The sequence below is a fragment of the Micropterus salmoides genome, unplaced genomic scaffold, assembly GCF_014851395.1.
Source record: "Micropterus salmoides isolate LMB-PRFRI ecotype aquatic unplaced genomic scaffold, ASM1485139v1 Ms_hic_scaffold_7, whole genome shotgun sequence".
NCBI lineage: Eukaryota > Metazoa > Chordata > Actinopteri > Centrarchiformes > Centrarchidae > Micropterus > Micropterus salmoides.
Window position 1 is genome coordinate 35,755,748 of NW_024044459.1, and position 16,612 is coordinate 35,772,359.

Sequence of the window (16,612 nt, forward strand, 5' to 3'; positions counted from 1 at the left end):
CTAAAGTTAGAGTTTCTGAGATCCGCTGGACAAACAGACTGTGAAGGAAATGTGATCCTGCTAAGAGGTAGGCTAGTACTAGTGATCAACAGCAAACAGTAATATGCATGGAACTAAGTGTCAGAAAGTGGAAATGAAATGTTCAGACTTCAAAATGACCAGGCTGTGAACAAAACGTGTACTTTGTCTCCATCTTGTGACGTTTACGGGAAGAAAATGTGTCCATGCCGTCACGTGCTGTAGATTCAATATGCTGATGACATTATGCACATGTGAGCATGTTGTCCCTGAGACTGCATTAAGTAGGTTACAACATGAATCACATGTGACAGTGAAAGCAAACAATGTTTTCTTCTTGGGAACACTTCTCCATTTCTACACCCTTCATACACTGTTAGTGTTATACAGTCCTGCTGACTGACTCAACTCCTTTAAAGAACCGAATCTTTAGTGAAACTCTTAATTCTCCTAAAGAGCAAATAATTCAGACGCTACATCTCTGTCTGTATAACCCTCAGTGCTCCCTGTCTGTAACAGACCCCAGTAACAACATACTGTTACACCTTCAAATTATAATTATGATTCTGCTTGTTTTTAACAAATACAAAGTGGAAAAGTCAGAAAATATATTTTATTTTAAACTCTGAACTGCCTTTTTAGAGTTTATAATCATGCAGTCAAGTTGTAGGAGGGTAGAGTTGCACAGCTCTTCTCCAATACGCTTTATTCATCACATGTTTGTTTCTTTAGCCTTCTTTAAGGTGGAATGAGGTTGTTTCAGGTTTCTTTTAGACAGTCAGTTAATCCGTCATGTGACTTTACAAACTGACATTTGAACTAAATTAGTTTGGCTGTCCACAAATGTTGACGTTGAAAGAGTTTCAGTGAAGAATTAGTTGTTTTGAAAATAAATACATTTAGATTTAACTGTTATCTGCAATTTAATTTGTATTTTCAGTCACATGACTGTTTAAAATATTTATGTAAAGGAAAAAGGAATAAAAACTGCTGGTGGTTTAATTACACATCATGTGAAGCAGCTGATGTACATTTACTTTATTAAGAAATAGCTGAAGCAATAAAAAAAACATTAAACTAAATTGTACTGCTGGTATTTTCTTTATGTTGATCATAAACTGGTGATTTATCACGTATCATGTTTATTTATCATGTTACTGATGATGTACTCACTACAAACTGCAGTATAAAGAAGCACTGTAAGAATTAAGGTCCAAATTAAAATTGAAATCAATTTGAACAGTTTTTCTAAAAAGAAATAAAACAACAGATCCAAACCTGAAATAACTCAAAAGACTCAAAAGCATCAAAAAATATAACTGATGATGTTAAAAAGAGGAAAGTGAAACGCAGCATTTGGTACAGTGGATACAAACTACTGTACAATGTTGTTTGACTCCAGATGTTGATAACCAGGAGAACTTTGTCTCCTGATGACGTCATACAGTTTCAGCATTTTCTTGGAGATTAAACTTTATTTAAGAGGCAGCTCAACTAACACACTACTACTATTTCTTTTTGAAAAGCCACAAACTCCATGAAGAAGTAAAATGAATATCTAAAGCAGGAGTTCCAACCTTTAATACATTTTGACTGAACTGAACTAAAGTGAATCCTGAACTGAACAGAAGATCCAGAAATCTCTCAAAGTAAAACTGATGTTTGATGATGATTAAAGTTAAAGAATCCCACAACAGGAAGCAACGTGTTGGTATAGTGGATACTTGACATGTTATATTGTGGTCTGATTAAAAACCAGATGCTGCTGACCAGGCTAACATGTTAGAATCTGAACATTAGAATTGATTTGAACCTGGATGAAAGCTCAAGGCCGGATGATATAAAACAATTTCAGTATTTAGATATCATTTTAATCTGCTTTAACTTTTATTCATGCTGATTTTTCTAATGTGATCTAGACAGACATTGAGATCGGAGTAAAGTCTTAATTATCTTTCAAACTACAGAAACAGTCAGCAAAATTAATTTGTTGACCCTCAACACCAAATGAAATCTGCTTTAGATATAAAAGACGAGCAGATCAAGAATGTTTGGGTGTGAAGAGTGATGATGAGTTTAGAGTTTAATAAACCTCAAACTGTCTGAAAGTAAAAGTTGGAACAATAAACTTACATTCCTGAACGTCACAGAGAAATCTCAGTGTGACAGATTTTGATATCAGTGGTTTTAGCATCACCAGACCTGAAAATATATAAATATGGGAAGAGTTTCTCAGTGAAAGTGTCTCTGTGAGTGTAGATGTGAGTCGTGTCTTCAGGGTCGTAGAAGGACACCTCCCCCCTGTCATAGTCCAGCTGGACTCTGATCCTCTGGAGACTCTTCTTCACTCTGACAGTCTCACCATCTCCATCAGTGTATTTTCCACTGCGATGCCTTAAACACCAGAATCCATATTTTGGTGAGGAAAATGTCTGTCCCTTCCTGTCAACTGACTCTTTAGCCAAACCTACAGTCCAGTCAGGATGGTCTCCCACCTCCACCTCCCAGCTGTGTTTCCCTGAGCTGAAGCCCTCAGAGCCCAGAACAAGGGCATACTTAGTGTTTCTCTCTGGATTGTCAGGAAGCTGCTGGTTTGCGTCTCCACGTCTCACACTGGTCAGATCATCAGACAGATAGAGACAGCAGTTTGCAGTGTTTGGGTCCAGAATGACAGGACTGAAGTGGACCTTGTCCTTCATCTTCTCCCAGACTCTGAAGGACAGGTTGCCCAGGTGTTTGGCCACATCTATCAGCGCTCCTGAGAGCAGCTGTGGATCTGACAGTGAGCGCTGGACTCTGGCTCTGGTCTGAGTGGCTTTATAACTGCTGAGGAATGGCACGCTGGGTTTCTGCAGCTCTTCTTCAACAGCAGAGATCCTGTCTGACAGAGAGGACATCTGCTCCTGAATCTTCTTCATCTCTCTGCTCACAGTCTTCCCCTTCTGCTCCTCTTCCTCCCTCAGAGCTGCCAGTCTGGACTCCTCTTCCTCTTTCAGGAACTGGTGGAGCTTGTTGAACTCTGCTCTGATCTGCCTCTCTGTGGACAACAGCTGCTTCTTGGACTGTTGAATCACTTCATTGTATGTTTCCTCCACTTGTTTGTATTTGTCCCTCTTGTCCTGCAGAGACTCTAAGTCAGATTTCAGCTGCTCCTTCAGGTCCCGGACTGCTTGTTCTACAGGAACCACCTTGTGACTCTGGTGGAGAGAAAACTCACAGACAGGACACACAGCTCTCTGCTCGTCCTCACAGAACAATCTAGGCTCTTCTTTATGTTTACTACACACCTCCTCCACCTTCTTCTCTCCTTTTTCTGTCTCAGATGATCCAGTTTTCTGTCTCTCAGCAAAGGAGTCAGCCAGTTCCTTTAGTGGAAAGTTCACAAATAAATTATCCTTTGAGGATTTTCTTTTACAAATGGGACAGTTTTTGTTTCCAGCTTGTTCCCAGAATTTCTGCAGGCAGCTTGAACAGAAGCTGTGGTTGCAGCTCAGAGACACAGGATCTCTGAAAGTCTCTGAACACACGTGGCAGTTCAGGTAACTTTCAACAAGAGTTATTTTCTCAGCCATTTGATACTGAAGTTATTTTTCCACAGACTCACCGAGTGAACGTCTCTTCCCTTGATTGTTTCAAATACTCCAAACGTGTGTTTTCCAGCAGAGATCTCTCACCCTGTGATGGCGTCTCAGCTCTGTTCAACAATGTCCAAATCTGCTTTTAGTTTCACTTTCCTCTGTCACGGGCTGAATGAACAGCAGGAAGTGTTGCCATGTCATCTTCTCACCAGCAGATGGCGCAGTCAGGATGTCTGTCAGAGTCAGTACAGGACAGTTTCCATGTACAGGTGTCTGTAGGAAGACAAACACAAAATTGGGTAAAAAATGTGATCTGTAATTTTCTTTCTCTAAATAAAGAATTAAAATGTTCATAAAAAGCCAAACTGTGTTCATTGAATCCAGCTGAACTAAATATAGAACAAGCTGTTAACATGAAAGTAAAAGAAAGCTTTTGTTTAAATTTCATTTAATTTCAACTTGTTCTCATCCCTCAATAAGCCTCTGTAAAATTCACAGGGTAAATATTTTAAACATCACTTTTATTAGCCTTCTGTTTTTGTAAACATTGTGTTACAGTAAATGTACAAATAATAATCATGATGCAGAATCCAGAAAATAAAAGTCTTTCAGTCGAGGTCTATTTGTTTTACTTTCTGGCACATTTTCTCTCCCTTTCATTCATTCATTCATTCATTCATTCATTCATTCTCTTTACCCTCTTATCTACAGTAAGAATCACAAGACTTGAGTCATGTTAGTTAAATCCTGCATCAGCTGTATTTATCATTAGAAGATAAAAACTGTAAAATTAATACATGATCAACTCTTCACTTTAAAATTGTTATCCCAATATAAAATTTCACATCATTTGATGTGAATAATTTCCATGATAAATGTCAAAAAAAAAATTCTTTCAGGTTTAAAGACAAATTTTTGCTCCTGAGTTAAAGTTGAAGAATTTTTCTTTATGGTCAGAACAAACACTTGATGCCAAACAGTGGATCACTTCACAAATCTGTGGCAGAACATTCAAAACAATTATGATAAAATCTTTTTTCAACAAGCATGCATGAATAAAATCAAGTAAAATCTTTTTTCAGTCCTTTTTCCTCATCAAAATAAAAATCATAATAGAAAGTTCTGACTCGTTTGTGGTTCAAATTATTTAAATCAAACATTTATTGAACATTTGTTATATTGTTATTGAAGAAAATTTAATCGTGATAATTATCATTATTGTTTTATTGCCCAGCCCTACCTGGACATACAGTCTGTGTGACAAACAGTCTGTGCAGGATGTTTTTTAAAAGACAAATGTGAAACTGCTCTGAGGTGGTGCTGTTGATCAACACTCTCAGTCTATACAACCCTCAGTGCTGCCTGCACTGATACAGATCCTGACATTGCTCTGTATGTACTTCTGTTGTGTCTTATTTTATCCAGCAGTTGAGCAGCAGAAAATGAAATAATGAGAAGCAGAGAAAGTTGCAAAAATTCAGTATTAATCTGTATCTTGTACAGCTGAGGTCTGATGATGCCACAGCAGCACAAAATAAATGTCAGCCTCTTAGGAGCCAAAGAGACACATTTCTGAGGTATAATTCAATCTGAATAGTTTATTTTAGAGGATTTGACTTGATTTGGTTCCTGATGAAGCAACACTTTAACAGCAGTGATGCATTTCTTAGAGACCCTGGACAGTACGTCTGTAAATCTGAGATTCTGTGAAGGATATTTTTAACAATCAAAATCAAAATCAAAAACTGCAAAGACCAACAGCGAACAACAAAATGTGGCAATGTTTTCTTCTTGGGAACGCTTCTCCATTTCTACAGAAGCTGTGGTTGCAGCTCAGAGACACAGGATCTCTGAAAGTCTCTGAACACACGTGGCAGTTCAGGAAACTTTCAACAAGAGTTATTTTCTCAGCTATTTCTACTATTATCCAAATTAAGACTCACCCAGAAATTTCCTTCAGTTTGCTGCTGAAAATCCTTTCAGTGTGCCGTTAGAGATCTCTCAGACTGGACAGGCCTTGTGGTTTTGTTCAACAAAGTCAGAATTTGCTTTCAATTTCAACAAGCTTTCTCATCGGTTATTGATTAACGGTTCATGGATCAATGATATCTTTATAATCCCAGAGGAGCTATGTGTTGTACAGTGGTAGTAAATGCAGTCCTGTGTTTTTAATAGCAGCAGATCCAGCAGGATATTTTACAAATTGACCAGTGTCTTAAACACCAACAGGAAGGTGATGTGTATCTTAACAAATATTTTGACTGTGTTTAAATAAAAATATACTTTGTCACAGTAAAGAGCAGGAATCTGTTGGACACAGAACCAACCACAGACTCTGGAAAGTTGTCATTTACTGTGACGTGAAGGAACATTCAGGAGGTGTGTGAGCGGACATGTTTTTGTGATTAATTATGATTTGCTCATTTGAGCTTTAACATGTATCCACATGAGACTGAAACCTTCTTGCAGTTTATTGCTCCTGTTTGTTGCAGATTACAGCTCTCGCTTATCTCTGGACTTTGTGTGATGATTTATTAATAATATTTATTATATGCCTGTGCCTGACCTTTGGACACACAAAGCAATTAAAGCAACTGTCCAGAAAGTCAACAACTTAAAAAATGGTTTAGTGTCTGTTTCACTTTATTTATTTTCATTGCAAACCCCCTCAAAACTACAGAAAACACTAAAAACTGAACTCTGTATCTGTTATTAGCGTTTGTAAGACTCACCAGGATTGTGTGGATCATACTGATATATAAGAGCACTATCTGAACTGATGTTGATTTATTTTGCAGTGACTGTGTGAAATAGTACTTTCAGCTGCATTGATAACTGTTACTCACAGAGAAGTAACAGGCAGTAACTTGAAAGAAACTGACTTCCTTCCCAGCAGGGAAGAGACCACCTTCACCTTGGCTGCTGCAATGGCATCAATAACATTTGTAATTTTAGAACTGAAATTATCTACAAGCTCATGGACTGAGGCCCGTGAGAGGGCGTGTCGAGGAGAAAGCCTCAATAAATTTTTCACTAGTGTTCTCAGTGATATGCCGTTTTGTGATCACCTCTATTTTAACATTTGTGTGCACATAGATAGCACTCTCAAAGAAAACACAGGAATGATCAGAGAGAGCAACATCAGTCACCACAAGCTTGGAAATGTTCAGACCCTTGGAGATGACCAAGTCCAAAGTGGGCCCCTTATTGTGCGTGGGCTCCGTCACATGTTGGGTCAGTCCATAATTATCAAGAACACAACTCGGTTCTTTAGTCCCTCTGTCCTGGGGGTTGTCAACATGGATGTTAAAATCACCAACAATAACTACTGTTTTGACAGAAGCCCCGAATGTAACTCAACAACAGCATAAAAATATTTCCATAATGATATGCAGTCAGGCACACATAGACACAAAAGGGGCTTCAGCACCTGCCCTTTTTTCTGGGATGCTTGTTTGTGTTTTTTGTTGTTGTTTTTAAATAAATGAAGTATATTTATTCCTGTTTGCAACAGATTCCCTGTCAAACAAATATATTTATTGGGAAAAAAATCTAAATAGGCCATCAGGTCAGAAGATGAGACTTTGGAGTTCGATGCCCTCTCTCTCTCTCTCTCTCTCTCTCTCTCTCTCTCTCTCTCTCTCTCTCTCTCTCTCTCTCTCTCTAAGGCAATATCTCATGGCCTTACAACCTAATGTACTGATGGAGACACTACAGGTGAACACAGTAACATTTGTGTCTGATAACGTCATCACAATCGCCACATTTATATGCAAATTAGGCGTTAACTAATTAAAATGTGCTACTTTGCACACATTTGACAAGTCACTGCAGGTGAATGGGATAAAGAAAATAACTAAAGCATATCAACACAGAACTTCCCCAGTTAATGACTTCCATCAAGAGTATTTTCCTCTGAAATGTGCTGTGTAAATGTGCAGATTAGCTTGTTTTGGGTAATATAGAAGAAATCTATAGATGCAAATAGACCGAGGGTATTAGGCTTAAAACCAACTCCATCTAAATGTTTATTCTTGAAGTTTTATTTCCATTAGAGTAAAAGAAGACATGGAAGCAAAATAGACCAAAGTCTCAAAATTGACCACTCCATGAAAAAAGCGCCTTAAAGAGTAACTTCATAGTTTTGATGCTCGACTCCTCATCTAATAACTCTGCATTCTGTTGTATGCTGAGAGATCCTCATATAATACAGACAGCCCTCCCTCAAAAACTAAGTCCATGTCACCATCAGTAATTGTGTGTGTGTGTGTGTGTGTGCATGGTAAATGTAATATAATAGCAACAATAAAAGCATTTGATCAATACTTAGTGTATTCAGGCAATTCAGTATTCTGTTGCTTGGCTGTGTGAAGCTGAAGGTTATCTTTACTCATTTGGCATCTGGCTTGTGAAACTAAAAGTAAAAGTATTTAAATAACATTTATTTTAATTCTGCCTGCAGCCCAACGCCACAGTTTAGTGTGAAGATTTATGTGAAGTTTGTATTCCATAACACCAAAGAATGAATGAAAATAAACAAATTTAATGAAACTATGTCATTTATGCTAATATATATACTTGAAACTAGTAGCATAGAAAACATGCACATTGTGGCAAAGTTTCCTTTGCTGTCGCCTGCTGCTGTGATAAACCTGGTGAATACTAAAGAAGACCGTGGTCTCTGTCTGAACTGATCATTTTGTAGAAAAGTAAAAATGTTGTTGAGTTAATGTATTTGTCTTGTTTAAAAAATGCCCTTTTTTTCACTTGAGCCCCTGCCCACCAAAAAGTCTGTGCACTGTCCCTGTATGCAATAATCTTCATGACGCAGCCTTGTCGTCAAAGAGCGGAGGCTACTCGCAATAATGTTGCTGCATTATGTTTGAAGTTCACGCAACGCCTGCTGCAAAATTGTAATCAATAGCCTACATTTAAATCTAAATGTTGTCGGTCAGTGTCTAGTCATCGTATAAACACGAACGGTTGACAGTCGCCGCAAAGTAGTGAGAAAATATGATGCCACGTGACCGCGACGCAGACACCTGACGTTCAGGGTAGCGCTTGTAGTGTGCTGCCGTTTCTGTCCCCCCCGCTGTGAGACACTGCTGTTTCACTGTCTCCTCTAAAGCGGCTGTGAGCTGCACGTTAAAAGTGAACATTTGTGTGGAACCGTGGTGATGTTTCTGTCTGATCACAAGTGTTTTCAGTTTCGGTTTTCTTTCTCTGGTGAGGAGCAGTGCGCTCCTCTCATCGAGTAGGCTACAAGTCAAATCATTTCTTTACATAGAAAAATGGGCAACGATCGTCCCATAAAGCATATAATACTGACATTGGGCTGGCCCAATCACTCCCTCCCCCTCTGCTCCAGCTGTTTCAAATGCGGGAAATAACCGATTTATAGATATGAACTAAAAAAAAGAATAAGCTACTGATTGATGTCCTTCCCTTTATAAAAATAAAGACATTTCCAACATAAATTGGTGCAGAAAATGTCTCCAGAATTCAGGAAATTAAGTGTTTAATGGTCAAAATCTTCAGGGGGAGGACCCCCAGACCCCCCAATATTTCATTAATAAACGTTTTTTACTTTATTAAAATGAATTAAGCTAATTTAACATTGAGGTGAAAAGGTGCCATCTGCACATTAACAACGACTTTAGGCTACTTCAGGCATGCCTGCATGTCTGTAGACTCAGCTGGGATTAAATTCTATGAGAAAGGTTGATCTACAGGAGAAACATCTGACAGCAATACAGAATGCTGGCTCAAGTGCATTAGAGGAAGACACACCCTGACACAGATGTTGCCAGTTTCTTAGCTCTAATGAACTATAATTAAACCTTAAGAGGAACCCGCTCAAGTGTGTCACACACACCACACACACACACATACCTTTACACCACACACACAAATGCACACGCAGCACACACTGGCAACACTTTAGCATACTTTATTTTAATTCACAAATAATTTAAGGGATTTAAAAATTAGAATCTGCTTTTACACACACACACAAACAAACACACACACACACACTCTAACTATTTACTGCGACTCATTTTTTGCTAGTCATGTATTCTGTTGCCTTTAATGCTGTTGTTATAACTTTTTGTATTCGTGTATATTCCAGTGTTGAGAGCAGTCAGTGAGAAAACATTTTGCTGCAATGTTTACATCATTTACTGGGTTCAATAACTACAATGTTACTGGAATCAGTACAGCCAGAGACCCCTGGGACAGGAGTGGAAGGAATAAAACAGTCACTCACAAATGTACTTTGGGTTTGTAATCAACTCTACGGTAGTAGTTTTTACTGTATGTGGAAATTTGTCATAAGTGTGTTCTCTTTTATAAGTAGTCAATATTGTTTGCCAGTCACATACATTAAATGTTTAAATATCTGTTACATATGTGTTTCTATTATTTCTCAATGTATATGTAAATAAAAGGGTGTGTGGGACTGAAATTCAGCAATTGTGGGCGGCAGCTCTGCATTGAACAAGACCAGGTCAGGCAAGCCTGAGTCAGACTCTGCTTTTACTGATTGTACAGCTACATAAGCATGAGAAGAATATAAGTAATAAATATGACTAAAAGTAATCAATTTTCTAATTCTATCTATGCATAATATGATTGCCTATGTACACCGCCCCTGTACCTGTCACTGTTTTGTTGCCTCCTCATCCTCCTGCTGCTTCTCCTGCTGCTCCTTCATCCTCATCAAGATGACCGGAGTCATCATCACCTTGTCCCTCTGTGCATCACCTCCACTGAAGTCAGTGGTAACAGCTAATACAGAGATCCTCACATAATCACTTCCTCTTAAGTAATTGTGCCTCCTAAATAAAAGCTTGAGAAAGTTCTTTTGCAGCAGTGCTTCATGACGAGTTTATTGAAAGTAAGCGTCCATAGGTTTATTATAAATGCGGATCAAACGCACACACTGCAGCACTTGCTTTGTGTGCAAAAGTGTCCTTATATCAATTTGTTTAACAAGGGAGAAGAAAAATCCACAGCTAGTTGGACTCAATCTTACAAACTTCCTAACAGTTGTCCGCACAGTACCGACTGAGCTAAGCATGCACATGAGTATACAAGGATTTGAAATAATTTGACTTTTCTCTGGTAAAATTAGAGAATAAGGTTAGTTCAGGATCTATAAAATAGCAAGATATGTCATTAAAAATGTATTAATTAACAGAAATATACTGAGTTAATAACTTTGGTGTCCTACTCTTTTCCAACAGCCACCTGATACTGAATTTCAGCAAAAAGGGATCAGAACATCAAGCATTCCTTCTGTTTTTAAACACAGTTTTAGGAAAATGTATTTCAATGTCCCTACCAAACTGCTCATAATATTCAACGTCACATAAGAAATGAAACCCAGAGCTCTAACCAAAGTGGAAAGCCCTCCCTGTGAGTGTGACTAAAGGCCGAAAGGGCATTTAAGAAGCAAACCAAACTGTCAGCTGAACATTATGATCAACTGGATATCTATGTTAACGTAGAGAAACCATCAGGAAATCCTGGTAAAAAGAAGAGACGAGTAAATTGTTCAGAAAATATTTATGCAAATGAAGACACGATCCAGACTCAGCTAAAGAAAACTGGACCTGCACTCTCAGGTAATGAACACATGCAAACAGGTTAACCTGTACACACTATAATAGCATGATGACAGCAGGTTCATGCAAATATGTGAATATTATTTACTCATCAGCACACACAAATATAGAATAGAACAGATCAAAAGATGATATGGGACAAGAGTTCAGAATTTCAGCTCTCATTTCCTGGTATTCACATCTAGAAGTGTTAAACAACTCAGGACATATCACCGTTTGTATTAGACCACAGCATTCTTAGGTGAGCAAAAGTAATGGAAAAAAATAACGTTTAATATTGGTTGCATAACCCTTGTTTGCAATAACTGCCTCAAGCCTGCGACCCATCGACATCACCAAACTGTTGCATTCTTCATTTGTGATGCTATTCCAGGCTTTACTACAGCTTTTACCATAGTTTACCACAGCTTCTTTCAGTTCCTGTTTGTTTCGGGGTGCTTCTCCTTTCCTCTTAAGGAGGTGAAATGCAGCTGTATTGGGTTAAGTTCAGCTGATTAACTTGGCCAGTCTATGACCTTCCACTTTTTCCCCTGATGAAGTCCTTTGTTTTGTTGCCAGTGTGCTTTGGCTCATTGTCCTGCTGCATGATAAACTTCCTCCCCATTAGTTTCAATGCATTTCTCTGTAAACTGGCAGACAAAATGTTTCTGTCCACTTCTGAATTCATTCTGCTGCGACCATCATCAGTTACATCATCAATAAATATTAATGAGCCTGATCCAGAAGCAGCCCAAACCATGACATCACCTCCACCATGCTTCACAGATGAGCTTGGATGCTTCGGATCATAAGCAGTTCCTTTCTTTCTCCACACTTTGGTAGAGATTAATCTCGGTCTCTTCAGTCCATCAGATTGTGTTCCACAACCTTTGTGGCTCATCTCTGTACTTCTTTGCAAATTTCAATCTGGCCTTCTGATTCTTGCTGCTATGTTTCTGCTCTCTGAGTCTTCTTCCAACAGTGGATTGTGAACCTTCACCCTGCACTGTGGAGGTCGTTGCTGATGTTTTGGGGGTTTTCTTCACAGCTCTCACCATATTTCTGTCATCAACTACTGTTGTTTTCCTTGGCCGACCTGTTGGACGTCTGTTGCTCAGTACACCAGTAGTTTCTTTCTTTTTCAGGACATTCCAAGTTGTTGTGCTTGCTCTGCCCAATGTTTGTCCAATGGCTCTGGTTGATTTTCCTTCTTTTCTCAGCTTGACAATGGCTTGCTTTTCTCCCATAGAAAGCTCTCTGGTCTTCATGTTGGTTTATCCTCTTTAGCAGAAGTCTTTATAGTCTTTATAGGTGCCAAGGATGAAAACGTGTTCCACTAGTTTTGCTCACTTGAAAAATGGGTGGGATCAAACAAAGGGTGGTTTGTCCTGAGTTGTTTAACACATCTAGATGTGAATACCACGAGATAAAAGCTGAAATTCTGAACTCTTGTCTCATACTCATCTTATGATCTTAAACCCAAATGTCTTCAGTGAACAATCTCATATCACCTGATGATGTGTAGTTTGCTATGGTAACGGGGTGGGGGTCTGGTTGTTTAAACGACTGCTGATAAGCTGGCTGTCACCAGTTAGAGCTAGGTTTTTGATAGATATAAGCAGAACAGCAAAAGAGGAACTAAAACAAGCAAGTTATCATTACCAACACTTTGACCAAGCGTCAATATGTGACGAGTCGAGAGCCTGTTGTCGTATCACCTGCTGCTTATAAAACTGCCTTGCTATAAGGAATTCTTACCTGTTTTTCACTTAAGCCAAAAGAGCACAACCATGTAATGTGCAATGCAATTAATGACAGCGTATTACTGTAAGTCAACAAGTCTCCAACAAGGCAATTCAAAGTGATTTACATCATCATTTACAACATATAGGCAACATAGGGAAATGGAAAAAATACACATTAAAATATAATTTGGGTGAAAAAGAAAATAAAAACAGGATTAAAAATAATGTAGCAGGTCTAAAGCTACGTATAATTTTAATACAGTTATGAAAATTAATATTTCCGGGAATATTAATTCATGCCTCGAAACTAGGAGCAGCACCAAAAGATTTGCTTGTCCGCCCAAGGCTTTAGGTCCTTGAGTATAGCCTGATAATTACACAGATTTCTGGTAATTCATTAGTTGTTAATGGTTCAGTTATTCTGAAATCGTAAACTTTAGTCAATCAGTCAGTCTCAAATCTGAGGGTGAGTTCTATGTACAGGGACTCTGGATTTTTAACAACACACACACAATATCACTGTGCCCAAGGTGAATTTTATTAACTAACAAAGGGAGTACAACAGTGGGGTAAAGGTGGTTATATGAGTATAGCCTGATAATTACAGAAATGTTAGCTGCGCACATACAGCATGTGGTGCGGTCCACACATGACTTACGTGAATGACTAATCATTCATGCAGCACACCTGGACACACCACCGCTCACTGAACAGATCTCTGCCTCACTGCCACAAACAACTGTCTCCACCTGCTGGCATGTAAAGCCGTCTGCTCCCGGCGCTGTTCCACAGACTTCTATTCCTGTCATCATCACGCATAGACCAGTAAACCGAAATGTGCACATCCCACACAGAAATATTAGTAATCTCTTAAGGATTAGGACAACTGCACCAACTCCAGCACCAAGAACAAACTCATTTAAAATGGCTCTCTTCAATGTGAGATCACTTTCAAGTAAGACTTTTATCTTAAATGATTTTATCTTGTCTGCAAATCTAGATTTTATGTTTTTAACTGAATCCTGGTTGCAAATGAATGACTATAGCCAGCTAGCTGAACTGTGTCCGCCTCAATATGATTGCTTTAGTCAACCGAGGGTCAGTGGTCGTGGTGGTGGGCTAGTGAGCGTGTATAGGAAAAATTTTAAATGTCATCAAGTACGCTGTGATGAATTTAGCTCCTTTGAAGTTCTCACTCTTAAAGTTGGAGGGCTGCAACCTATCATATTTGTTATAATTTATCGCCCCCCAAAACCGCCTGGAGGATTTTTATCAGAACTTCCTGAATTTTTATCTACTCTGGTTTTAAATTATGACAGAATTGTTCTTTGTGGCGATTTTAATATTCATGTTGATGACCCCAACAATGTTAAAGCAACTGACTTTTTAAATATAGCCACTTCTTTTAACTTCAAACAACATGTCAAAGGGCAAACACATAACCGTGGTCATACACTGGACTTGGTTTTTACCCTGGGTGTCAGCATTTCCTCTGTGGAATTAGTGGACATGACCATATCTGACCACAGATGTATTGTTTTTAGCTGCGATTCGCCTGTTACTCATGCGCCTCACCAAGCTCCGTGTGTTGTGCATCTTTAATGAACAGAGTGTTTCAAAGTTTTGCGCATTCTTTCAGAGCCAAAGCCAACACCTGTCTGATTCCAACACCAACAATCTGGTCGATCACTTCAATCATATCTGCTTGTCACTAAATATTACTGCTCCTCTAAAGGTTAGGCCTACGTCTAAAGCTAGTAAGCAACCCTGGATAAATGACAGCATTCGCAGCCTAAAAAGGGAATGCAGGAAAGCAGAGCGCAGATGGAAAAAATCCAGTCTCCAAGTCCATTACCTCAGTCTGAAGGATTTATTAATTAACTACAATAAAATGGTTAAGGATGCGAGAACACACTATTTTTCTGAACTCATTACTACACATAAACACAATCCCAGGTTTTTTTAAGACTGTGGATCAGCTGGTAAACCCAACCCCTCCTTGTGCCTCAGCTGGAAGTAATGATGACTGTGAATTGTTTTTATCTTATTTTACCAATAAGGTGGTGTCAATCAGAGCCTCTATTACCCCCGTGGCCTCTTACTCAGAGGTCCTCACCAGCAACAAGAGTTTTAACCAGTTTTATCCCATCGACTTGTTTGAGCTTTTAAAAACAGTATCACAAATGAGAGTGTCCTCCGGCCCACTTGATGTAATACCTACAAAATTTTTACTGAAAGTAATAGATTCTGTTGGGCCCCATTTGATCTCTGTTTTCAACAGCTCCCTATCTACTGGTTGTGTCCCTGATTATTTTAAAACGGCTTGCATGAACCCACTTTTAAAGAAACCTGGTTTAGATCCCTCCCTCCCACATAATTTTAGACCAATTTCAAAACTGCCTTTTACTGCAAAGATTTTAGAAAGAATTGTGTCCAAACAGCTGCTCACTGTGCTGGAAAATAACAAATTATTTGAAAAGTTTCAGTCTGGTTTTAGGAAGTACCACAGCACTGAGACTGCCCTGCTTAAAGTCACCAATGACCTTTTAATGTCTGCTGATGAAGGTATGTGCTCAGTCCTGGTACTCCTGGACCTTAGCGCTGCTTTTGACACCATTGATCACAACATCATGTTAGACAGACTGAGGCACTGGGTGGGGATCTCTGGTACTGCTCTAGAATGGTTTTCATCCTACCTGTCAAATAGGAAGTTTTGCGTGTCTGTAAACAACTATGTCTCTTCATTCAGTTAAATATGGTGTGCCTCAGGGGTCTGTCTTAGGACCCATTTTGTTTTCCTTGTATCTGCTTCCCCTTGGACATATTATCCATAAACATGGCATTTCTTTTCATATTTATGCTGATGACACACAAATATACTTGCCCGTCAGATCCACAGACCCTGGAATGCTGAGTTCACTTAACAACTGCCTTTGTGAAGTTAAAAATGGATGTCAAATAATTTCCTCCAGCTGAACTCAGACAAAACAGAAATCCTGGTCATCGGGTCCCAGCAGATGGCAAATCAAATACTGCCATCTGCTGGTTCCCTAGTAAATCACATTAAGCCTGTGGCAAAGAACCTTGGTGTTTGGTTTGATAGTAATTTAAATTTCAAGCAGCACACCACAAAGCTTGTTCAATCATGTTTTTATCAACTTAGAAAATAGCTAAAATTCGATCTATGTTAACTTTTAAGGACACCGAGACCATTTTACACGCCTTCATCTCATCACGCCTGGATTATTGCAACAGCCTTTTCACCTGTTTAACCCAAAAATCTATTGATCGACTCCAGACTGTCCAGAACTCAGCTGCCAGGCTTTTAACCAGAACAAAGAAATATGACCACATTACTCCTATTTTAGCTTCATTACACTGGCTCCCAGTATGTTTTAGAATTGACTTTAAAATTCTATTGATCACTTTTAAAGCTCTTCATGGCCTCTCGCCTTGTTATATTTCTGACCTTTTAGTCCCATACACACCAGCACATACCTTGAGATCCTCGGGCAGAGGTCTGTTGTCTGTTCCAGAGTCTCGACTGAAAACTAAAGGGGACAGAGCGTTTTGTCATGGGCCCTGAGGCTCTGGAACAGCCTGCCCGAGGAAATCAGGTCGGCTGAGTCGGTGAACTTTTTAAGTCCCTTCAAACATACTTTTA

General features: G+C 39.0%; 1 protein-coding gene across 4 annotated transcripts in view; it reads right to left on the bottom strand.

The window, feature by feature from the left end:
- Positions 1-1,274: 1,274 nt before the first annotated feature.
- Positions 1,275-16,612, bottom strand: part of LOC119891566 (nuclear factor 7, brain-like) — a 51,466-nt gene continuing 36,128 nt past the window's right edge. For all 4 annotated transcript variants that reach the window (XM_038703319.1, XM_038703317.1, XM_038703316.1 and 1 more), the window contains one exon: positions 1,275-3,869. In XM_038703319.1, the coding sequence (XP_038559247.1) occupies positions 2,163-3,590 (1,428 nt within the window). In that variant the 5' untranslated portion in view covers positions 3,591-3,869 and the 3' untranslated portion in view covers positions 1,275-2,162. The remainder of the gene's footprint in view (positions 3,870-16,612) is intronic.